The sequence below is a fragment of the Sinocyclocheilus anshuiensis genome, unplaced genomic scaffold (assembly GCF_001515605.1).
Source record: "Sinocyclocheilus anshuiensis isolate Anshui unplaced genomic scaffold, SAMN03320099.WGS_v1.1 scaffold267, whole genome shotgun sequence".
Taxonomy (NCBI): Eukaryota; Metazoa; Chordata; class Actinopteri; order Cypriniformes; family Cyprinidae; genus Sinocyclocheilus; species Sinocyclocheilus anshuiensis.
The window spans coordinates 2,714,997-2,739,237 of NW_015552637.1; the positions used below are offsets into that span (position 1 = coordinate 2,714,997).

Sequence of the window (24,241 nt, forward strand, 5' to 3'; positions counted from 1 at the left end):
ATTTAAAAACTGCATTTTGTATTTACTTGCATTATCTTTGCATAATATTAAAATTTGTTTGATGATCTGAATCTTTTAAGTGTGACAAATATGCAAAAAATTTAAAAAAACAGGAAGGGGGCCAACACTTTTTCACACCACTGTATATATATATTATAATAATTAATAATTTATATATATATATTTAATGAAAAATATTTATTGAATTAGAATGCAAAAGATAATACATTAAACATAATATTTATCAAGTGGTCTCAGACATTGGACCCCATTGTATATTAATTATAAAAAATCAATCAATCACAAACTAATTCTCTCAATTTAATTTAAAATTACTTGACAATATCTGTTAATGACTGACTGATTAACTGACTGATTGACAGTGCACTGTTTATGTAATGTACTGTAATTTATGGCAAGTACCTTTTCATCCAGCTCCACATGGCCACCTGAACAAACAAATTACATCTATTAGTCCTGAACCCCACAGGACTCTCACACACATGCAGGCCACATTTCTGTGGCTGTTTAACTTCAGCCGATAACATCGCAGTCTTTGATGGAAAGTACGATTTGAGATTGAGTAGATTAAGAAACCATTTAAAATAACTGTTTAAAATTGTGGTCCTCAGAACCAGACCAAACTGACCAAAATGACCCCACTCGTCTCTAAATCATAAACATGAGCACACACATATGTGAGTGTGGATCTGAGGAATCATTTGGGTCGGTGTGGAATGACACTCACCGGGCGGAACCCAAACATTGGGGAAGATCCGGAGGCTGGAGGCGCGACGTGTTAGCAACAGTCTCTGATTGGCTGACTGCAGCAGCACAGCCACGCCCACGTCTACCCCACGGTTGAGGGTATCTGGGGGCAGGGAGTCCGCCTCTGAGTGAGACAGGTATTTGATGGGGCAAAATGACGCCCTCTAGGGTTAGACAATGAGTTTGATCCACAAATGAAAAACTCCTGGATTAAAGGGATTTAATAACAAAACTCAAATTACTGTAAAACAACTTCAGTGTGATCTCACCTTCAGAGGAACTCCTCCATCACACATCCTGTCACATAAAATAAATCTGTTATTCTCCAAAGAACAGCTCACAGTTGCCTGATCCTCAACGCTCCTGACAAAGTGTCCAGTTATGCTCTGGAAAAAATGACACATGCATGTTTATACACTTGCTTTGATATAGGACTTATATTTACATATATGATTATATAAAACAGATCATGATTAATATAATTATTTTATATTTTTTAAATCAAATTAAATAAATCATATAAATAATATACTATACAACAGTATAATATAATAATAATATACTATATTATTATATTATACTGTAATATAATAAACAGAACAAACTGAGACAGACTAAATCCAGAAGAACTGTGGCAACGTCAACACCAAGATGCTTCAAGAAACCTACCTGCAAAGCTCCCTGAAAAACTATGTGCAAGTGCACCGAGGGCAAAAGCTGCTTTAAACGGAAAGGATGGTCACACCAAATGTTGATTTAATTTAGTTAATAGAAGTTAACTGATAAAGAAAATCTATTTATTACTTTATATTTATTATTTATTTACTACTACATTATTTTTGGCAGCATCCTCATTTTACAGCATTTTTACACAAGTACCTAAAACGTTTGCAGGTAGGTTTCTTGAAGCATCTTGGAGACGCTGCCACAGTTCTTCTGGAAACACACCACAGCAAAGGATAGAAATGACTGACTTTAAGCTATTTTTTTAGCTGGTGAAAATACTAGTGTTCTAATAACTTTAGCCACCACTGTATGTGTGTGTGTGTGAATGTATGATCACTATATACATACTATAGCCTATACATTTCTGTAGTACAGTAGAATAGTGTGTGTGTGTGTGTGTGTGTGTGTGTGAATGTATGATCACTATATACATACTATAGCCTATACATTTCTGTAGTACAGTAGAATAGTGTGTGTGTGTGTGTGTGTGTGTGTGTGAATGTATGATCACTATATACATACTATAGCCTATACATTTCTGTAGTACAGTAGAATAGTGTGTGTGTGTGTGTGTGTGTGTGTGTGAATGTATGATCACTATATACATACTATAGCCTATACATTTCTGTAGTACAGTAGAATAGTGTGTGTGTGTGTGTGTGTGTGTGTGTGAATGTATGATCACTATATACATACTATAGCCTATACATTTCTGTAGTACAGTAGAATAGTGTGTGTGTGTGTGTGTGTGTGTGTAGCTTATTTATTTATTTGTAGTATATATAATTGTTTATTTTGTAACTATTAAATATATGGTTGTATAAACTACAGTATTTTATCATTATCATTTTATTTATAAATGATAGATAGAATTATTGTTATTGTATATATATTGCATATATATTATTTTTTATACACATTTGTACATATTTTAGCTCAGCTGACCTGCACGAATCGTGCGCACTGCGGAGCGGCGTTGTCCTTCGACAGATGAACTAGAATCTTTCGGACTTTCTCCATACTGTACGACATCATCATAGAATATGATAATTAAGTTTTTCCCTCGTTATTTGATATATTATACTGTAAAACAAAATATTCATATTGAATTACATATAATACTCATCAGGCGGAAATCGTCAGAGCGTATGAATGGGTGTTTACAGCAGAAATACACTCATACTGTCCAGACTCTGAACCCAAAACCCAGACCATAACAAACACCATCCAAACCGATACTCCGGAAAATGGATTCTGATGTTTCAAAATAAAAGTCAATTTACGCTCCTGTAAGGCTTGCTACGTAATACATATGCATGAGCTTCTTCTGATGTTTTAAAATAAAAGTCTGTTTATATAACCTAGTTTTTATTATTCAAATATAAAACTGATTTCAAAATTATTACACTTATTTCAGATCGTCTAGAGAGGGAATTTACAATTAGATTTTTAAAATCTATTTGCAGGACTAAACTGTACTCTCGACAATGATTTGCTGAGAGTTTATATTCATATCTCTGCTGATTTAATTGTGTTCGTGCACTGTGAAAACATTGCTAATGTGACAGCATCAGATTGTGTAGTAAATCAAGTTTATTTGAAATATCATTCAGTCAAATACAAACACAAACACAGCCATATTACTACATACTACGTTTTCATTTACTACATGTAAAGAGTTAGCTGAGAACAGGCACAATGTAAATCTCACATGCTGTCATAAAGACAAAGATCTACAGACACAGAACGGACGACGCATGCTATCACAAAAGGATTTTACATCACCAAAGTCGAGCCCTTGACTGAGGGTTCAACCTCTGACCTTTAGTCATTAGGGTGTCCATGATTTTGGTCAAAAGTGGTGGCACTTACAGAGTTGGCAGTCATCATAGCTTTCCTGAAGAATCAGTACGGATAAAACGAGATGACAAAAAAGCCAAGCGATGCTGTTTAGCTATTCACTGGTGTTCAAATTCCCATTACTCTGCTTTAGAGGAGTTTCACTGAACATGGGCCACATTTATCAAGGCTTTTATTTTGAAGGATTTTTTTTTGTAAGCATATATATAAAATCATTTGGCTTGCTTACAGTGTTGTTACATTTTTATGGTTTCAAGAGCTTTTATTTTCAAATTGCAATTAACAAATATCAACTTGATAAATGTAGCCCCATATGTCCTCATGTGGCTAAAACAAACATGTTGACCGATATAAAGATCCATGCAAAAGGTGGTACAAAATGCTACGAAACAAGACGGAATCACAGAACCTTCTTACCATTCACATTCACCATAATTTCATTTCTGTTTCTGCTATGTACCTAATTTCACATATCCTAAGAACGATAAGCACACTTACCCCTCTAACATACATCGATAACACTGGATTCTGGTCTAGATTTCTGGGTAGACATTTCATGCTAAGAAGCTTCAGTTTGTAAGAGCAAAAATTAATGAGGTACGAATAACTATTAAGTTGAGCATTCGAAATTACAGCAGTCCTAACGCCTGTGAGAGCAACAGCCAAGCAAAAAACGAGATTTTATCCATTTTATTTTCAAAAAATTATTTACAACTTCACAAACTTTTTTTTTTTTGTCTGTAGTTGTGGTTGTTTACCTGTGAGTGGTTTGTAGGTGAAACAGTCCTCTTTTGCAGTTGGTGTAAAACTGTGCTAAAACTGTGCCCTTCTGCTCTGAACGGCTCTTATTTTGTCAGTTTCCGGCATGGATCTTGTTCTGGGTCTGAACGCCAGCACCATAATGTTGGTTTGCGGTAGAGTGAGGGATGGGCGTCACCTCCTGAGGCAAAACAGTGAATTGGACAGTCAGTTTCATTACAGATTTGCCTTAAAACATTCATAGATACCTGAAACAGAACATAATTCTCAAATATTAAGAGCAGTCCTGAAATACAAACCTTTATGGCACTAACAGAAAGGGTGTAGACCCCAAAAAGAGACACAACCAAACCAATGACACATGCTAGCACCAGGAAACCGATCAGTGTCAACAAGATCCCATTCACTAAGAACTGTAATACAAACCACAAATACAATAGTACATTACAGCAGCACTGTTCTATGATAAAACTATATATACAAACAGTATTTACATGGTAAATCACAATCATATGCAAATAATAATACAAAAAAATATGAATATCCACAGAAAGGGAAAATGGAAAATGTTATACTTCAATTAATCAGACTTTGATATTTGGCCATCTGCATTATGCACAACTTCTACACATTTTTGTAAAGTAAATATAGAGTATATGTATATATTTAATTTGCTATAATTACATTGCATTAGCCTATATACATCACATTGTTAATTTAGTATTATTTATATACTATTATAGTATTTTAGATTTTATTTGTATACTTTCAGTTTACATTTTACAAATTTTCTTGTGTAATTTTGTAATTTTAGTTATTATACTATTTCTATTTAGCTTTAATTCGAGTAATTTTAGTAGTTCAGCTTATACTTAATGTATTTAAGTTATTTGCTTACATTACATTTTTGTTTAAGGTTTTATAAGCTTTTCATCTAATATTTATATTTTTTAAATTAATTTAAATAATATTAATTGAACGTAAATATATAACTAAATATAAATAATAATAAAAAAAAAAATGTTTTTATGCTTTTAGTTAACAATATCAATACTGATACATTAACATTAAATGGCCATGCCGCTCTTTAGGTATTGGTATCATCACCTGTCATTGAAAAACCCATATCAGTCGTCCAATAGTCTGAATTGTGCACCAAAGAGAAAAGTTATTCTAAGTTAATAAAAGCTTGTGAGTTCTCTCCTAAAACACTACACTAATAATTGTGCATTACACCAGTCTAAAACTTGGGGAAAAATTGAGATTAGATACATCCTGAACTGAATTGCAGTTTGAATCCAGCTCAGAGTCTCAGGATGTGATTATGGTTTTCCCGCTGCATTGTAAAGCTTGTAATGCAACTCACCTCTTTATGTCCCCCTTTCTCTCCTTCTCCACAGCAAGCCCAAACAGAGTGACGTGGGTCACAACACCACTGAAACAAGCAGGACAGAGCCTGGAATCACATCTCTCTTTCTACTCACACACACTCAACCACAGTCTGCCGTCTGACAGAGACTGACGTTCAGATCGATGAACAGCTTCCCGATTCCTACTCTCAATATCATCTGCTTTTCTGTTCCACATACAGGACAGGCAGAAATAAAATGGCCTGAAACCATTGTTTGCCAAAGAACAAAGCAAGCAGGCCGGTTGAAGTATAACATTTTCCCACATTCTTGTGTTATTTCAATAACCGACTATATGATCCGTTTTGTTTACAGTATTTGAAATATTGAGTCACTTGTGGGAATGAAGGTGTCTTGGCTTGAGGATGAGCAGGATGGGGCATCTCTGTTTGTTTACCTCTGTGTCCCTGTAGTAGTACGACTCTCCTCTGAATGGGATGTGTCTGGCCATGAGCCCAAATCCAACAATATCAAATGCTGCGGTTAGTAATTGCAGAACAATGGTTGTCAGCACCTGCGACAAACAAACAGACATGTATTTCATCAATAAATAAAATTCTCATTTACAGTCTTTCAACAATGAACGGTCAAAAATATATTGAAAATACAGATGGTTATTATGGTTCAATAAATTTGAAAATAAAAATAAAACCTTAAAAAACATTAACTGAAATAAAAAAAAATATATATAAAAAAACTTTTTATTTTAGCTTGTTGCCAACATTTCTCATTTTAATTTAGTTTAACCTGATATACTAAAATAACTAAAACTAAAAATGAAATAAAAAAAACTTCATAGACATTTCAAAACAAAAACAAGTACTAAAAATAAGAAAACACAAAGTTACTAAAAGTTTGATTAAAATAAAAATAAAAACAGATACTCAAATAAAATATATCAATATTTATATTATTAATAAAAAATTAACTATATTAAAATGAAAATGGAAAATATCAAAATATTATATCAAAATATTAATAAAAACTAAGGGTGGTGCGCCGACATACAGCGCCGTTGCACTACGGGCGTCCCAAGTTCGAATCCCAGCTTGAAGACCTTTCCTAATGCTGTCCCCCTCTCTCTCTCCCAATTTGCTTCCTGCCAACTTTAAAAACTATCCTCTCACAATAGAAGGCAAAAATGCCACAAGTAGATCTTAAGTTATCTCAAGTCAATTATACTATAATAACACTGTTCCAAACGATCCCATAAAAACAAAACAAACTGAGGAATGTCTGTCAAGTAATATCTTGCAATCTTGAAAAAAAAAGTGGGCAGTTCTTGGCAAAAATAATATGCAAAGAGGACCTTTGTTGTCAAAAGTTTGATTACACAAGACTACTGTTGCTGAGACTGCATTTAATTTGGTCAATAAAGGATGAGGAGGTGCAAGGTCCTTTCTGACGGAGGGACATTAAAGGGATTAAAATGAAGTGAGCAAGAGTGACATGATTTGTAAACACGTTCTAATTTTCAGATGATATTCATATATGTATGTTCATACTGTACCAGACATTTAGATGGCTTCCTCCCAGTGTGCACCAGGACAACACCAGTTATGACAAGCTGTAGGAAATAGAGGCATATGTCACATGACTGAGTTTAAACATCTTAAATGTATTTGTGTGTGTGTGTGTGTGTGTGTGTGTAGTTGTACCTGAGCACCGTTGACGATGAGGATGATGATTTCACGCTGGATATGGTAGTGCAGCTTATAAACAATTGAGCTCAAAATGACAGTAAACACTCCCATTATGATCTCAATAGCCTAAACCAAAGCACACAAAATGTTACAACTGTAAACTAACTGCAGTTTTCCATGCTAAATTTTTCTATCTATCTATCTATCTCTATATAAAAATAAAACTGTATTTGTTGTCTACCAATATATAAAAGGCAAATAAATCAAGATGAAATACTTTATTTTCCACCCCAATAAAGTTGAACAGAAATGTAATTGTTTTATCTTGAGTTCAGTTTGTCAGTGTGTATCTGTGTTGCATCTCAGATATAGGTGTGTCCTTGGATGCTGGCCAGATGTCATTTATTAGATATACTACACGTGCATTCATATTAATCTAGAGCCTAAATATTGTCTTCTATAGGACAGCACTGATTGAATTACTAAAAACTCATATGCAACATCCATCAATATGTAAACAATGTGCTCAAGACTATAAAATCAAGCGTAATGATACAGGCTAGCTGATAAAACATCTGTAGCCAATGATCCAGCGCAAATTGTCGATATAATAATGTGATAGTGTGCTGTAGTGAAACTCACGCCAAGTGTCTTGGGCTCTGCGCTCTTAAACGCTTTAATCTGAGACGCGTACAGCGACATGCTGATAGATCACCAATCACTCATCAATACCACACGATCCGCTGCAAACACAATCACAACAGCATACATCAACAAAACGAGCTAACGCGTTGTTCATGCACACTGAGGGTATTTTCAATCCACTCACTCTTTTAAGTGTGCTAACGTGTTGTTGCGTGCTGAGGAGTGCTCGCTTACCTTTGCGCACTGGCGTTCTGCAGCAGAGTCTGAGCGCGCGGCGGCTCTCCGCAGTGTTGATGTCACGAGGGGAGGCGGTGGCTAAACAAGCAGAAAACCAGGTTGGCTCGGTCCCGAGCAGAACTCACTCATCCCACCGGCCCTTATTCCAGAAAACACCCTTGCAAGCGCTCGAGAGCGGGGTATTTATAACCCGGTTATGAATTATGTAGAGGATAAGAGCTGAGTCAAGAGAGTGCTCAGAGAAACTGTAGGCTTGTAAATTCGCGAAACAGCTGTTTATGTTCTTCTCCCTAAATAATGTCTTGCATATGTGGGCTGTGGATGGGTGTGTATGTCTATAGTAAAGAGTAGAGCAAAGAAGTGGCTCTCAACCAGGGGTCCGGGGCCCACTAGGGGCCCTCAGCAAACTTCCATGGTGCCTCAAGATAACTTAAATGATTTAAAGTAATAGAAAAAAAATTAAAATAAGCTAAAACAACTAAACATCAAGACATTTCTTATTTTAATTCATCCCCAAACTTCTGGATTTCCAAAATGTAATTATTTTAGTTACTCATATTCAACTACTAATTTCTATAAATTAAACAAGGGGGACACTGGAGTAAGGAATATATCAAACTCTTGTGTTTTATTGTCAGAAGTCATAATTATTACATAAAAGGCAAAAATGACATACTAAGTCATAGTTATGAGATGAAGTCAAAATAATCAAATAGAAAGTCAATTATTATTGGATAAAAAAAGTTGAATTATTACATAGCAAGTCAAAGTACCTGCAATTGTCAAGAACAAGGATACTCAATTGGTACGTGCTCACACATAAAGGATGTTTACATCCTGTGTTTAAAAACTAATTAATGCCATAAACTTTTGATGCCATAATTATGATTTGCTATGTCATAATTTAAACAACTTATCTATTTTTGATTATTTAGTATGTCATAAATTGGACTTTTTATGACATCATTTTGGACTTTTTATGTCCATTGATGTCATAATTATGACTCAGCATCTCATAATTTCACATTTTTGTGTTCACAGAATTGTGACTTAGTGTGTAATAATTTTGCATTTATGTATCAAAGCATGATTTTTCTTATACTGCTGAAATAGGCTTCCATAAATAAATGCTTAAGCTTTTCTTTAGGATCTGTATTGGAGAGCAAATTATAGTTTTAGAAATAAATGTCCACTTTTCCCCCCCGGCATTAGGAAAGTATAGAGAAAATACTGTTGGAATCACTTTCAGAATTAATTTTTTTCCCAGCTGATGAACTTTAAAAACATTGACAGCCAATCAGAATTTTAAGAGCTTGAGCATTTAAAGCGGCAGATGACATAACAGCAGCGTGTGCTTATAATAATCAGAATGTTATTATACGCTGGTGTGGACGCTAATACAGTTAACTGTCTTCAATAAAGTTGCCAGAGAAATAATGAAACATAGTGCATTTTATTCATAAAATCAGCAAGCAGTGTGCAATACGTCTCAAAGAACATAACCATGCAGAAATGTGTATACTGCAAAAAATGACAAATCATCTAGTGGAAAATGGCTATCCTGTATTTTATCAAACAATCCCATCAAAAAGAAAGAACTTTATAAAGCAAATGTTATCCCATTTAGCCTATATGATGATTAAACTTTTGACTAGAGAAACCTTGGCCATAACTGTGTGGCTATTCAGGGGTTGGAGACACAATCCACCCCAACCTTCAGGAGACTGGAGTCACTGCCGCAAGGGTCGACATCGGTTTCGCCCTGAAATCAAAAGAGAAGATTTTCCTAGATCACATCTTTATTTCACAATCAAGGCTACACTGAGAACTGAAGTTTATGAACTTAGATCTTCAACCACAACAGACCAGCAGACCATCATTTACATATCCTCATTAAATGATATAAACATGAACCTCTACTGAGGTTTGATCTGGGTTTGGTCTCACCTGTTGGATAGCCCGGGCCGAAAAGATGGACAGAGAGATGCACACGCACAGTTCAAGAAAACACAGCACCAGCAGGAGACCCCTCAATCCATCCATCAAACTCTAAATAAAAAATATCACACATGGCATACAGACAGTCAAGTTCTGTCTTGTGAATATGCTACAGGCAGGCATATACATCTGCATCTGCATTCATTTAATGTAAACTTGAGATCATCACTAGTTACAGACGTACATTAAATCTCCATATCATGTACGAACATGACCAGTAACCTCCGCCGCTACAAGGATTCTCCCCTGGTCTATTGCTGAGCTCCCAACTGAAGTAGCCGGTTCCTGCAGCAGCCAGCAGAGCACAGATCACACTCATGGCCAGCGTGGCTTTGATCTGCACAAACACAAAGAATAAGAATGTATATTTCTTAAAGAACGAAGCGTTTTCAGGCTTTCAGGAAACATCTGAAAACGTCAGGAAATCCTGAAGTTTATTCAGACTTCAGAAAGGGTGCAGAATGCTGTAGATATCTGAACACACCAGGTATGTGTGACGTAAAAATATGCCGTAAATATGAGAATCTGCTCACCAGAGTAGAACTGGATCTCTTGTGTGCGGCGATTGCCACGGACCCAGAGATGACAAACTGAAAAAACAAAAATACTAAAAATATTACATTTCAATGTATATTATATTTGTTTTTATTAAGCTGAACCAAACTACAGGGGCTCCATATCAGAGGTGCCCAAACTTTTTACTATGAAGAGTAAAAAAAAAAAAATCAAACTTGACTGAAGGCTGTAGGCCTAACGTAAATGCTGTATTATATCCAACTATAAAATCATATCATGATAAAATATAAAAATTTATTAACTTTATATTTAAAATTTTGAATGCAAATTTCATTTACATTTTATTTAATGCAATAATAATAATAAAAAAACTAATAAATTAGAACTAGTGTTGCAAAGGGGCGAAATTTTTTTGGAAACTTTCCATGATTTTTTCAAAACTTTTGGAACATTTTAGAAGATTTCCACCCCTCTCCCACCGCCTCCTGATCATATTTATTAATTGATATTTCAGTGACATTTATTGTGTATCTATTTATTGTGTAAAAATGCTAATATTTTGTGTTATTAGGGCTCAAAATGTTTACTCACAGGAAGTCCAAGGGACATTACAGTCTTAACATCCAGCATATCCACAAGCACCGTGATGGTGCACAGAGTCATGATCACCAAACCAATAAACACCTGCACCAACTGCACAAACACACACAAACACTTCAGTAAAATATACTTTAGATCTGACAGTCCTGAATCACTTTCCTCAAAACAGTAGGAGAACGATTAAGTGAAAGTCTATTTAAAATGAATATAAATGATGAGGGCTAAAAACAATTATTTTCTGTGGTCAACAAAGCTTAACTTATATTCAATATTGCTGTGAAACTGTGTGTCCAGCTCTCACCCCCAGTGACAGAGGCTTCCCCTTTAGGAACATCTTGGTTTTTGGTGACAGATTGGACTTTTCAAGTTCAACCGAGCTTGACTTTAGGTCCGAAGACTCTGTTTTTTCCTCCAGTGGGATAACATGAGTCACTACCCTCACTCCATTCGCCTCAGTAGTCATTGAAGAGGCCATATCTCACAGAAATATGAGGCTCACCTTTATGCTGTAACAACAAGGAAGTAAAAAATACATGAGCCATATGGACTACCTCGTAAAACCTGCCTCTCATTTCCTGATTAAGGTTGCAAATCTCAAGTCAATGTTATAGATTGCTTAGGATTGTTTACTGTATATACATGATGTGATTTAAAAATACCATTGATATTTAATTATGCTGTTCTTTAATCTAGTTATACACAACAGGTGTGTTTTATCACGCACCTTCCTTACTGTCCTGTGTGCCATGTCATAGGCCTATAGCTACTGTATCGGATGCTCGGCTAAATATTCATATATGAATACATCATATACATCGAACTGGACTGTATACCATTCTTCATAAACTTTAATGTCGTAAATGCATTCAGTAAACATAAACAGCAAGATATATAAACAGTAGCGTCGAATGAATGCTATTTCCAACGCCACTCATATTTTTTTGAGATAAGATCCAAAAATCCTGTATAAGCAGATAGATTGCTAGATAGATTTTAAGACGATATATAACGTTGCGTAGGTAGGCCGCTTGCCAGATTTTGAGTAACAGCCATCATGACAGCGAATTATTTTATTATTGTTCACTACGTAGGACGAATTTATCAACGCTGGAAAAAAAAGTTTGTTTCTAAACAAAATAACGTACTTTAACCTGCTTACTTACCGATTCTTCAGACTGATCAGTTTACGAGCGACCTCGTTTACCGACAGAACAACAGAAAAAACCCTAACGGGAAATAAAACTTCCTTCTCCTCCCACTGATTCCATTTAACCCCTTCAGACACAGACAGAATTTCTGTCAAGAGTCCAATAAAAGTCTTTATTATCTTATGCATTGTAACATATATATATAAAGTCTTTATTCTTTTATTTATACATTGTGAAAAAAAGTTTTTCTTAATTTTTTTTTCAACTTGGCATCATCGAATTATGTAATATGCCTTTTTTTGCAAACAAGCCATTTTTTTCATGATGCAGGGCTGTTTTAAAATCCTAAAAAATTCTTCATTTGGATTTCAGCGTTGACTGAACAATGGTTTTGACAAAACAAGCATGATTACCTCAAATCATAAATAAAATCAAATGATTATAAATATTATGTAACATTCTAGCGATCACATTGTTATTTTTTCAAACTAAATAAGGGTCAAGAATCATTCTTTAGTTTGTGTAATCTTCCAATATAGATCCTGCTGGTTTTTGGGCTCAGCTTTTCTGTTCTTCCAGTTCTGTTTGCCAGATATGGTCTGATTCCGTGTCTTTAGGTTGTTTCTGAGGGGTGGTTTTGTTGCACCTCATGCTGCGCCTCCAAAGGACCACAAAAGCAACGAATACAAAGAGACAAATGACAAACAAGAGGCAAAAAGCAACCATTTCAGTATAGTAACTCTTCTGTGCAATGCAAACAGCGTCTTTTCCTGCAGTGTTCATGTTTTTAGTAGACTGATGATTAGTCCTGGCTTTTTTCTCACTGGTCTTGTCTGGTGTCATAAATGCATCCGTCTTTTCCCCTTTTGTAGGTTCAGATTCATCAAACTCAATTGTTGTGTAGTAATCAGGGATGGGCTCGGTTTTTGTGCCCTCATCAGAGTCCAGGGTGACGTCAGGTTGCTGATGTGATGGAGGAGGGAAAGAACGAGGGATGACAGGGAGAGTTACAGCGAAGGCGGCGATGGTTTGCTTGGAGCCCAGTTCCTCAGACATGCAGTGGTAGGTGTTCACGGTCTCTGGAGTGACGGTGAAAACAAGACTGCCGTCTGCCCACTGCATGTACGGAAACTGAGGAACGATGCTGTTGTTTGAAAACCTCCAAGTCACCTCTGCCAGTCTGGACCTCGAGTGACATGGTAGAACCACAATATCATTTAACTGGGCAATCCGTGTCACTGGAGAAAGACAAAGGTATCAGTTTTATCAAATATTACAGTTACACATTCAGTGCAACTAAACTCGTAATGGAATAGTTCACCTGAAAATGTACTCATCTGAGACGTAGATGACTTTGATTTTTCATCAGAACAGATTTGGAGATTACATCACTTGCTCACCAACGGATCCTCTGCAGTGAATGGGTGCCGTCAGAATGAGAGGAATGAGAGTTGATAAAAACATCAGAGTAATCTAGTCCACACGACTCTATCTATCAGTCTATCAGTTAACATCTTGTGAAGTAAAAAGCTGCATGCTTGTATAAAACGAATCCATTATTAAGGCGTTTTAAAACTTTAAACTGTAATACCAGCCCATAATAATGGCACCCATTCACTGCAGAGGATCCATTAATGAGCAAGTGATGTAATATTAAATTTCTCCAAATCTCTTCTGACGAAGAAACAAACTCATCTACATCTTGGATGGCCTGATGGTGAGTCAATTTGAGCAAAATTTACTTTTTTGTAAACTATTTCTTTAAGCTACCTGGATGTGAAAACATTTCATACTAGAATTTTACATTAAGCAAGAAACTTCCACTGCTTGTTGGCGATTATGAATTGAAAATCTGGCACCTTCACAAATAAACACATGTAGTTGCAAAGAACACTCTGAGGTTGGTTATGTCAAAGTCTTATGGGTCACACAGAAAACGTGTTTACCTGTATGGGTGCCGTCAGAATGAGAGTTCAAACAGCTGATAAAAACATCAGAGTAATCTAGTCCACACGACTCTATCTATCAGTCTATCAGTTAACATCTTGTGAAGTAAAAAGCTGCATGCTTGTATAAAACGAATCCATTATTAAGGCGTTTTAAAACTTTAAACTGTAATACCAGCCCATAATAATGGCACCCATTCACTGCAGAGGATCCATTAATGAGCAAGTGATGTAATATTAAATTTCTCCAAATCTCTTCTGACGAAGAAACAAACTCATCTACATCTTGGATGGCCTGATGGTGAGTCAATTTGAGCAAAATTTACTTTTTTGTAAACTATTTCTTTAAGCTACCTGGATGTGAAAACATTTCATACTAGAATTTTACATTAAGCAAGAAACTTCCACTGCTTGTTGGCGATTATGAATTGAAAATCTGGCACCTTCACAAATAAACACATGTAGTTGCAAAGAACACTCTGAGGTTGGTTATGTCAAAGTCTTATGGGTCACACAGAAAACGTGTTTACCTGTAGCAGTAGTATTTTTGAGCTCTGTGCACTGTTCATTGACATTTCCGCTTTCCACGTCCTGCCGTCTGTGTTTGAGACACAAAAATATAGGAATAGTAGTGAGGTACCTGCCATTTCACACCTCTACAAAAAAGAAAAAAAAAAAAAAAAAAGAAAAGAAAAGAAAAAGTGCCACTTTTCATCTCAGTCAGACCAGGGTGGTTTTTGGAAACACTAAAACTATTAAATATCTAAAATCAAACTATTAACTTTTTTATGTTTTCATGTTAATTGAAATAAAATAAAATAAAATATTAGATAAAAAATTCTGGAAGAAAAAAAATGTAAATGAAAAATAGAAACATTGACCTGGCAACTAACTAAATCAAAAATAATAATAAAAAAAAAATACTACAATTGTATATAAATAATACAAAAATAACACTGGGTCAGACTGACCTTTGCTTTTTAAGTGGGTGGTTTTTGGCCCATTTAGTGATGAGCATGACTGTCCAAGATCTTAACTTTAATTTCAGATATTGGTACAGAACAGAAAACTCACAGGTTAGACCCTATTCTGGACACAGTAGCACAGGCTCTGGTCTTTGAGTCCCATCCACAGAACGGGTCACGTGCCAACACACACTCTGCACAGTTTGGATAAGCTGAGCAGTTGGATACAGGCACTCTGAAGACACCCTCAGAAGAGCCGATAAACAGCACACCCTATAATTTACAAAGACCATTACTTGAAACCTGATCACATTATACATCTAACAAATTATGGCTCTGTTCCAAGACCTAGTTTGGTAATACAGGAGGGTCGAGTTATAACAAAAAACTAGTCTCAAAAATTAAATGCAAATCATTCACAATAAGATACAAGACAAAAAACCTTGCTGGTAGAGAGAAGGATGTTTTTCACAGTCTGTGGTTGCTTAAATATCTGAATTTCTTCGATGATATGAGGACCTTTAGCCAGCAGTACGACTTTATGAAGAAAGCCAGATTCTGAAGAAAACAGAAATGGGCATCAGGCCATACACAAATAAACATGAGAAATTATCAACTAAATCAGTACGATCTGCATTAATTATGTGTGTACCGGTGAGCAGGTAAAGGATGGTGTAGCTGTGTCCATTTGCAGCTTGAGTTCTCTGAACAGCTAGACGGCTATACCGCTCTTCTGTTGAGGAGAAAATCAGTTTCTTCCCCACAGGACGCACAGCTTTTTCAGTCAGGAAGCTCTTTTTTACAATGTTTAACACACGGTCATTGTCATTGAATAATCCACACTGTGAAGATATAAGATAAATCTGGTTACACAGTGGTTAAAGCTGCTGTGTATCACTGTCTGAATGTTAAAATATATTCTCTGGTCCCAGTTTAATTTGTTACTATAATTAAACCATTGGCAGAGGATTTCATGAGAAGTGTAAACACTGTGTCACTCTGCAAACATTGCTCTGTTCGCTTTAGAATCGATTGTACTTCGCTAATTAAGAAATACAATATGTGGGTTCCCAATATAATTAAATGTTGACTTTTACGGTGTAGTGTATAATCTGTGGCACCAAATGGAATTGCAAAAATAAGTTTAATATTATTTTAATAATTTAATAAAAAATTATATATTTTAATATACTGTAAATAATTTAAAATGTAATATATATATATTATTGGCTCTCTTAGTCTGTGTTACCTTGCCGAGTTTACCGTCTACATTTGGTTGACGTGTCCAGTGGTTTCCATTCAAATCGAATGTCTTGTAATCCCCTGAAAAAGCTGCTTTAATATCTGTTAGACTGAAAGCACAGACTGCTGACAGACCAGATGAAGCTGCCCTAAAAGAGACAGAGAGAGATGGGAAGTAAATGTTTACACAGATGTCACATGAACTTTCAGAACAGTGAATATATGTCATGATGGCGGGTTTGATTTAAATAATCGGCACCATTGTGAGGTAAAGACTCCGTAGAAAAGGGTGTTGTCAGGAGACTCTTCATTCGTTGGGGACAACTTGACAATATCCTGCAGCTTGTTGAACTGGAGCTCATCTCCTTGTTGGCAGACCAGCTGAGACTTAGCAAAGGATGTCCAGCGCTTCTGTAAGGTAAGGCTTCCTCCGTTGTCATCCTGGTATAAAAAAAAAAAAAGTCATTAAAAAAGGAAGTTTTGAGGAGACTTTTAAAACTAGACAGCCACTTCCTTTGTGTACTATTCAGGTCTTTTTGACCCAGATGAGAGTAAAATATACTTTATATAATATTTTTGAATTATATTGTTCAAAATGCCCTTTGCAAAAACATCACAAAAATTTAAAAGATTTTTAGATTTTATATTATTTATACATCTAGAATTTTGTATACTCGTGTTAATTTTGCTGGGGGTCAATAGAGTGTCTTTAACAATATCTGTTCCTCTTTTTGCAATATTTATGGTTGATATGAATTTAAAATATATATATTACTGTCTAAAAGCAGTTATAATGTATTTCAGATACCTAACATTTGACAATACGCTCTGTTTCGGTTACTTATCCACTGTAAATAATAAGTTGCTGCCTTATATTTTAAGTAGAATAAACTAAGCTGTTTAAGTCATTTCAACTTAAATTACATTAAACTGTCTCAAAAAATTGAATTGTACAAAGTTGAAAATTGTTTAACTTATTTTGATGAGTTAAAGTAATGTAAAAACATGTCATAACTTATTGGTCTTTTTTTTTTTTACAGTATACCGTTAAAGTGCATAGTTGCATAAACTTTTTATGCAATAGGCTTCTACATACGCATGACTATTTTGAAAACTTCTAAAGGCTGGAATACACCACATGATTTTTTAAATCTGAACTATGCATCATATACTTGCTGACTTTGTAAATGGTTACAGAGAAAAACTGGGCATTATATAGCCTACCAAATTATTAAAGCTTACACACTACGGGACTTTCAAGTCGTTCAGAATGCAAATCAAGACAATATGTATTCTGAAATCAGCTCAAAATATCAATTTTTTTTCTTCCATCAACTCCAACTGTAGCTGGCTCTGCCTTATCGGCAACTAGCATCAATAGTCGATTATTTATGATTAAGTGTTTTTTTAAGCAGAAAGACTGGATTAGTATTTGCTAGTAAAACGTACCCAAATCAGTCCACATTTGCATGTACAAAATATAGGAGAAGTCTGTAAAGTTAGGCTACACAGAAATCTATAATTTAGCGACCGTAACTACTGTAATTTATTTTAAACAGAACACAAAGGTCACTTCAATGTTTGTAGTTCTTGTAGTTTTTGCTGACAAATAATCCAGTCTTTGTAACTTCCTTCATTCTGATTCAGAATAGGAGAAAAATGAAGTCTCACCGTGCAGACCTGTGCCACACGAGACACAATAAAAGAGTTCAGAAATGAGTCTCCAGTCAAGTCCCCAACCTCAGTAAAGAACAGCAGGATCTTTCCTTCACTGGCAACAAGTGTTGAACTTATGAATTCAGGTTCTAAGAGAAAAACAAACCAAAGTGTGAAAATTCCCTCAAGGTTACAGTAGCGACTCATTTATATGACCCTTTCATGAATTCAATCCTGCAACTCGTGTTACCGGCCCATATAACCACTAGGCCATCAAGATCAAACTTTGTATATGTTAGCATTATGGCAGCATTACTTTTGGGACAAAAATATACAAACCCTGCAGCAATTTTGGTACATTCTGAAGCTCCAAGTTATTGCGTGTTCCTCTGCTGTGACAGCGAGAAATCACTTTGTCCCCAAAGTAGCCGACTTTGGTTGCGGTATACAGCTCTTCATCTGTTAGAGAGGTCACAGTTAAGTGTGTGAGAGCACTAGATTAGGTGAGGTCATTCCAAAAGCTGTTTCTGCCCTCTCACCAACAATAGTGGCTGTGTTCCTCTGGGTGGAGCTGGAGGGACAGCAGTTTTTGGCATCCTTTGTGTCTCTGCTAGCGCTCAGAGAACTTGCTGGCTAAAACAGAGATGTCAGTCTGTTAGAGCAGAGAGCAATCCATCCAATTCCCATCTATCCATCTGTGCAATTTATTTATTTGAACTTACTATGATGAGGGCTTGTGGTTTATATGCATTTGTCCCGCAGACATAAAGGTGTGTAGAGTTGAAAAACTGCAGAATACTAATGAAGTTGCCACAATCCTGTTATGGACGAGCATAAAAATAAAAAATAAGAGGTATGTTATAATAAATATGAAGCTTGTACTAATCTGCCATCACATTAATGGCAATAAGGGCCCATCACATGATTCCAATTTGTCTCAATTATTTTGTAATTAAAAATAAAAGTTTGCAAAAAAATAATTCTTAAGGCTCAAAAATAAAGAAATTGAAAACAAAATAATTTGCAGTGCGTGTAAATCTTTGAAAAATCATATTTTTCTTTGTGCACTTCAAATACTTTTCATCACGAAACCACAAATGTTGCTCTCTTTTCTGCCGTCTTTTTTTGCGGGTCTAAAACTGTTGTTTGCCAGTTGAAAAGTTTTGCTTGCGAGTGAAGCTGTCGCTCAGTGGGCGGTCTCTACCCACCATGATGAAAGGCCTTTTTCTATTGGTCACTCTCGATTGAAGTCACAGGTCGACCACGCCCACTACGTTTCCCCGGAATCCCCGCCAGTCTGACAGAAGAGCGAGCGAAGTTGTATTATGGCGAGCAACAGGTCGTTTACTGGGTAAGATAACTAACTTAACATCTTAAACTCAGTGACAAGTGAACTTAATTATTCTCTCTTCTCATGCTCTCCCATCTAAATACGTAACGTTAGCTAAGCCCGTCTGAATAGATTTGATTAGCCAACAGTATAGCTAGCTGCCAGAGCCCCCCAATAGTAAAGCGTCAGGCCAATATTTTCAGAGATAATAGATTATTATAGCTCCAGTGAAGTCAGGTGGGTAACGCACATCAAACCACTAGCCCATTTGGCGGGTTATGATTCATAAATGATGACCGTGTGCACACTCAAGTCTATTCGTGGCACCCAACAGCTGTTCAAAATCATGCCGCGCCACGTAATGTTACAGTTTGCCATTCAAAGTTTTCTAAAATACAACTATTTGGGACCGATGTCTGTACATTCTGACTTCACCCTAGTCTACAAGACGGTGTATTGTGCATTTTAATAACAGGTTTGTTTTGTACTATCTTTAAGATTCACAATAATACTGTTTTTACTGTATATTTGATCAAACAAATGCAGCTTTGATAAGCAGAAGAGACTTATGTCAAAAAACATTAAAAAACCTTAATGTTTCCAAACAACTTTGTGTGTGTGTATATATATACATATGATATTTTTATGACCTTTGCAATGTACTGATTTGAACTGATATAATGAACATAGTCAGGTAGGTTACCATGAGATATGATCCAAATCAGAGCACGGTCCCTTTTTAGGTGTTTTTTAAGCTTTAATGTGACAGTATATATTTCTCCTTTTTATCAGCTAGGAAATTTGCCATTGGCCCATACATTTAGTAAAGGAAATTTAAAGTTAATGTTAGGAATGGTAGCCTACATACCGTCCTTGAGGCCACTGTACAGGTTTTCATATTTTGTGGAGATGCTGCCCATTCCAGCTGTAAAAAAAGTGCAATTTTTAACTGTAATTACTGTATGTAATTTCCCCTCCAAGTCTAGGGTGATCTTCATGACAGAAGTTTAGAGAGTGGAAACCTGAAATATATAGCACAATATTCCTGAAGGGTTACACAATCTTTCTCACCTTGTCTTTGAGTGTAATGCTATCAGGTTGACTGACATCCAGAGAGAGCAGAGCATCCTGAGCACCAACAAACAGTGTGTCAGCATCAGTGCTGAGCAGCAGAGTGTTGGTGTTCTTCACAGTAGAGCTGTGGTAGATGCCCAAGTGACGCTCTGAGCTTCCTGTGGAAGAAAAAGCAACCAGATAAACCTTGACCCCTACATTTCTGAGAGACTGGCACATGTATTTTACACAAACTGATTTTTCTTCACCGATTTTTTTAAACATCTTTATTTGCGTTTTACCTTTAAACAGTGATTATATTCACAATTAAGCAATGAAACCACAACACTGACACTCTTTTCCTCTTTTTGATCTGAGGAAATAAGCAAGGCCCATGAGCTGAGGTTTAGCAATACTGCACATACAGACTAACAGAAATACGACTATATGATTTCGCTGTGTTGTCTAGTCAGCCAAACTCTCTTAGAGAATGCATCATTAATATTAGATGATAAATGACAACCCTGATTATTTTTATTGCTTTAACTTGAGGTTGAGGTCCATAACAGCTTCATAAATGTTTCTAAACTATGGCACTGAGAAACCTCAATGTGGTGTACCAAGCCTAATTTTAATATATGTAAGCGTCTTGTTTCTAACATCAAAAGTGCAAGTTATACATATGTACAGTTCAAACGTTTAGAGTAGGTAATTTTTTTTAACGTTTTCAAATGAAACCTCTTTTGCTCACCAAGGCTGCATTTTTTTGATGAAAAATACAGTAAAAGCAGTAATATTTTGAAATATTACTACAATTTAAAATAAGTGTTTTGTATTTTAATATAGGCCTATTTTAAAACGCAATTTATTACTGTGCTGGCAAAGCTAAATTTTCAGCAGCCATTACATTATAGTGTCACATGATCCTTCAGAAATCATTCTAATATGCTGATTTGCTCCTCGAGTAACATTTCTTATTATTATCAATGCTGAAAACTGTTGTGCTGCTTAATATTTATGTGGAAATCTCTTTTGAAGATTATTTGAGGTTAAAAAACAGCATTTCATTCAACATCTTAAATATCTGACTTTTAATGAATTAAATGCATTCTTGCTAAATAATATTAATTTCTTAAAAATAATGATTCTTTTAAATGGAAGTGTATGTCAGAACAGTTTCAAAGCAGTTCCTCTTCCAAATAAATAAACCTATTAGTCATACGTAAAACCCCTGACAGTGTCAAAAAATCCTGACATTTTATGGCGTTTATTGATCTGTAGAAAAGTCTTTCATCTAATTGTCCTCACTGATGTCTGATATACTAACCACAGTCTTAAGACATGCTTCTCTGCAGCAGCAGGCCTTTGAGCGTGTGGTGCAGATAATCAGTCAGCGGTGGTTTCAAGCGAGCAGCATTTAGACCATCAAGCATTTGCAGAACAACAGTAATGGATAAAAACAAACAAAGCCACAACTCACACGTTTAGAGAAGAAAGATTACAAAACTTACACAGAATGTGTGTTTGCCCAACATGACTGTGCTATTTGGTCATCTGAACATGGGTCATATTTATGAAATGAGTTTAAATTTACTGTGAATCAAATGCAAAGATTTTGCTTGTGATTCATGAATAAAACATACTGAATTATTTTCTTGTACCAAAGTTGAGCTGATTTTTTTTCTATTTGTATAGAAGTCAGAGGACCAAACTACTTTATAACAGGTTGGAAAACAATTAATTTCTCAATTATTCATATTGGAAACACATTCTGACGGAAATGTGGTTACAAATGACTAATATCAGCAGCAGTCCGACTGATAAAATCCTGTTTGTTGCTTAAGGATGTCTACTAGAACATCTGTATTTATCTATACTTTGCCCTCAACATGCACATCTGACAATCACTGTAAGTGTGAGTTTTTGCACCAGTAAAATATGTCTCGCTATCATCTATCAATCCGAGTTTCACTTACCCTCAGAGAATAACACGCGAGGACGCAGAGAGGCCTGAGATGGATCTATCAATCCCAAGAGGAGAACCATAAATATCCAGATCCTAAACAATCCTGCCATCCTAACGGATGTTTTAGGGTACAGAACCTGTTCTGATCAGCTACCGAAAAAACAGCAAGTGACTGAATCTCACTTCCTCTGAACTGACCTTCTTGAGCGCAGCAGGAAGGAAGACTAAAAAACCTCAAACCACTCAGTTGACTCCTCTCTTACTCAGTATCCACTACTAAACACTTACTGCTAATGGCACTTCTTCTGACAGCAGCACGGAACTGAATTATAATGATATTATCATGATATCTTTTTTTATATTCAGTAAGTGCATTTCCTTTTGGTATATCTAATTTCTCTGTTGGATGAGAAACATTGTGAAACCTGTTTTTGGCTGGCAAATGTCATTTTCTTAACTGGTAACACTTTACAGTAAGGTTCCATTTATTAACAGTTAGCTGCATTGGTAAACATCAACTAAAAAGAAAAAAATACAGAGTATTATTGTTTGTTTGGATTTAAAAAAATGCAATATCGAATGGATCCTGTGAAAGTTTCTTGCATTGATGCCCTTATAATATGATATGTTATAATGAATATAAGGAGTTACAGAAGGCAGTGTGATCATGCAACCTATTATTTTTTTTTGTACCAGTTTTGTTTCAGAACCACAACTATGACGATATCTAGGTACACTATAGGTTGTGAAACAGAGCTAGAGAGTGAGAGTGGTGGGAGATAACGTATGTGGTTATAAGAGGGGATGTGGACAATTATAAAGAACATGCTGATTGCAATGAGAACAGGCCAGGTTGCTATTTTTAGGCATGAAAGTCAATTGAAAAAAAAAAGAGGTTTCCTTGAACTGAAGGTAGAAGAAGAGCAATGCAAGGGACTGACAGTAGACTATTTTAAAATGGACTTTCAGTACGACATAAAGTCTGTGCTTAGAAGGAGAGGAAATTGGGTAAGTAAGCAACCTCACAGAGGTAAAGAACAGTTCAGTGAGTTCAGAAAGTCAAAATACTCTTCTGCTATTAGAATTTCAACATTTCGCAGGTTCTTCAGAGTTGTTCAGTTCCAGAACACAAAGGTGACAAAATGGAGCTATGACGAGATAGCGAGATATAAAATCAGAATTGTGATTATGAAAGTCACAATTATTTATTTAATTATATATAGACACAGTGTATTTGTCTAATTTCAAGAATTTAAGCATGAGCCTTTGGATAAAACAAATTCATACAGGATTGTCCAAAGTTTAGATTATAGCCTATGAATACTGGCATTTACACTAGCTTTATCATACTGAGCCAACCATATACAACAAATTACACTGTAATTGCACAACAAATTAATTAGTTTTAGGCAGAACTTTGTCCAAATGTGCAGCACACCTCACTGACGCAGACTGATGGAGCTCCCACGCCCACAGACGTGATGTTCCCTCTCTAAGCACTTGACTTGACCTCTCACTTCACTTTACGTTCACTTTCACGCTGGGCGTTGATACCGGAATATTGCCGTCAAGTTTCCAGAGAATCATATGTGTTTACACAACCCGGAGTAAAGAAGGCCGGATTCGAATTCGAATCCGGTGTTGTGAACTTGACCGTCAATATCAAAAAAGCGAATTGCGTGAATCGGTGTGTCGTTCAGTGATGACGTTAGCTAGGCTATCTTGTGATAAATAAATAATAAATAATCTTCTTTCTAAATAAATATCTTCTAAA

The 24,241-nt window shown here is 35.7% G+C and overlaps 4 protein-coding genes across 10 annotated transcripts in view; all 4 read right to left on the reverse strand.

Annotated features, from left to right (window-relative positions):
* Positions 1-2,730, reverse strand: part of nudt17 (nudix (nucleoside diphosphate linked moiety X)-type motif 17) — a 7,322-nt gene extending 4,592 nt beyond the window's left edge. Inside the window, exons 1-5 of one of the 3 annotated variants that reach the window (XM_016458344.1) lie at positions 2,608-2,730; positions 2,440-2,515; positions 1,038-1,154; positions 749-932; positions 424-449 (exon numbers count right to left, since the gene is read on the reverse strand). In XM_016458344.1, coding sequence (XP_016313830.1) covers positions 424-449; positions 749-932; positions 1,038-1,154; positions 2,440-2,514 — 402 coding nt within the window. In that variant the 5' untranslated portion in view covers position 2,515; positions 2,608-2,730. The other 2 variants (XM_016458345.1, XM_016458343.1) reach the window with 2 other exon arrangements.
* Positions 2,731-3,098: 368 nt separating this feature from the next.
* Positions 3,099-8,189, reverse strand: LOC107666850 (uncharacterized). 4 transcript variants are annotated; one of them, XR_001631729.1, is made up of 9 exons: positions 8,045-8,189; positions 7,808-7,908; positions 7,181-7,291; positions 7,033-7,089; positions 5,920-6,036; positions 5,480-5,548; positions 4,413-4,526; positions 4,113-4,294; positions 3,099-3,391 (listed from the first exon to the last, which is right to left on the reverse strand). XR_001631729.1 is itself a non-coding variant. In XM_016458346.1 (8 exons), the coding sequence occupies exons 2-8, from the start codon at positions 7,865-7,867 to the stop codon at positions 4,208-4,210; spliced, it is 615 nt and encodes a 204-aa protein (XP_016313832.1). In that variant the 5' UTR covers positions 7,868-7,908; positions 8,045-8,189; the 3' UTR covers positions 3,393-4,207. The 4 variants fall into 4 exon arrangements, 3 of the variants coding, with proteins under 3 accessions (XP_016313832.1, XP_016313833.1, XP_016313834.1); XM_016458346.1 differs by lacking the exon at positions 3,099-3,391 and having other exon boundaries at positions 3,393-4,294; XM_016458347.1 differs by lacking the exon at positions 3,099-3,391 and having other exon boundaries at positions 3,393-4,294; positions 7,995-8,049.
* A 1,292-nt stretch (positions 8,190-9,481) lies between these two features.
* On the reverse strand, positions 9,482-12,422 carry LOC107666753 (membrane-spanning 4-domains subfamily A member 4A-like). Its single transcript, XM_016458185.1, has 7 exons — positions 12,325-12,422; positions 11,463-11,667; positions 11,153-11,254; positions 10,579-10,635; positions 10,230-10,382; positions 9,995-10,096; positions 9,482-9,809 (listed from the first exon to the last, which is right to left on the reverse strand). The coding sequence occupies exons 2-7, from the start codon at positions 11,634-11,636 to the stop codon at positions 9,732-9,734; spliced, it is 666 nt and encodes a 221-aa protein (XP_016313671.1). The 5' UTR covers positions 11,637-11,667; positions 12,325-12,422; the 3' UTR covers positions 9,482-9,731.
* A 100-nt stretch (positions 12,423-12,522) lies between these two features.
* Positions 12,523-22,609, reverse strand: sema4aa (sema domain, immunoglobulin domain (Ig), transmembrane domain (TM) and short cytoplasmic domain, (semaphorin) 4Aa). Of its 2 annotated transcripts, XM_016458388.1 has the most exons (14): positions 22,478-22,609; positions 20,520-20,680; positions 20,317-20,373; positions 18,841-18,936; positions 18,658-18,751; positions 18,458-18,577; positions 18,134-18,267; positions 16,722-16,903; positions 16,470-16,611; positions 15,873-16,062; positions 15,663-15,778; positions 15,330-15,493; positions 14,786-14,853; positions 12,523-13,547 (listed from the first exon to the last, which is right to left on the reverse strand). In XM_016458388.1, the coding sequence occupies exons 1-14, from the start codon at positions 22,575-22,577 to the stop codon at positions 12,868-12,870; spliced, it is 2,304 nt and encodes a 767-aa protein (XP_016313874.1). In that variant the 5' UTR covers positions 22,578-22,609; the 3' UTR covers positions 12,523-12,867. The 2 variants fall into 2 exon arrangements, with proteins under 2 accessions (XP_016313874.1, XP_016313875.1); XM_016458389.1 differs by lacking the exons at positions 20,317-20,373; positions 20,520-20,680; positions 22,478-22,609 and adding an exon at positions 19,327-19,911.
* Positions 22,610-24,241: the final 1,632 nt, after the last annotated feature.

Bases quoted from the DNA above. Each gene is read 5' to 3' on its own strand.
- LOC107666753 (XM_016458185.1), bottom strand. From the start codon at position 11,636: ATGGCCTCTTCAATGACTACTGAGGCGAATGGAGTGAGGGTAGTGACT. The intron at 10,636-11,152 runs GTGAGTAAACAT...TTGTTTTTTCAG, and splicing joins TAATGTCCCTTGGACTTCCT to TTTGTCATCTCTGGGTCCGT. The intron at 10,097-10,229 runs GTACGTCTGTAA...TTTTTTATTTAG, and splicing joins ACATGATATGGAGATTTAAT to AGTTTGATGGATGGATTGAG.
- LOC107666850 (XM_016458346.1), bottom strand. From the start codon at position 7,867: ATGTCGCTGTACGCGTCTCAGATTAAAGCGTTTAAGAGCGCAGAGCCC. The intron at 7,292-7,807 runs GTGAGTTTCACT...GCTTTGGTTTAG, and splicing joins CAGAGCCCAAGACACTTGGC to GCTATTGAGATCATAATGGG. The intron at 7,090-7,180 runs GTACAACTACAC...TATTTCCTACAG, and splicing joins TCATCGTCAACGGTGCTCAG to CTTGTCATAACTGGTGTTGT.
- sema4aa (XM_016458388.1), bottom strand. From the start codon at position 22,577: ATGGCAGGATTGTTTAGGATCTGGATATTTATGGTTCTCCTCTTGGGA. The intron at 20,374-20,519 runs GTGAGAAAGATT...CTTTTTTTACAG, and splicing joins GCATTACACTCAAAGACAAG to CTGGAATGGGCAGCATCTCC. The intron at 18,937-20,316 runs GTATGTAGGCTA...CGTCCATAACAG, and splicing joins GTACAGTGGCCTCAAGGACG to GATTGTGGCAACTTCATTAG.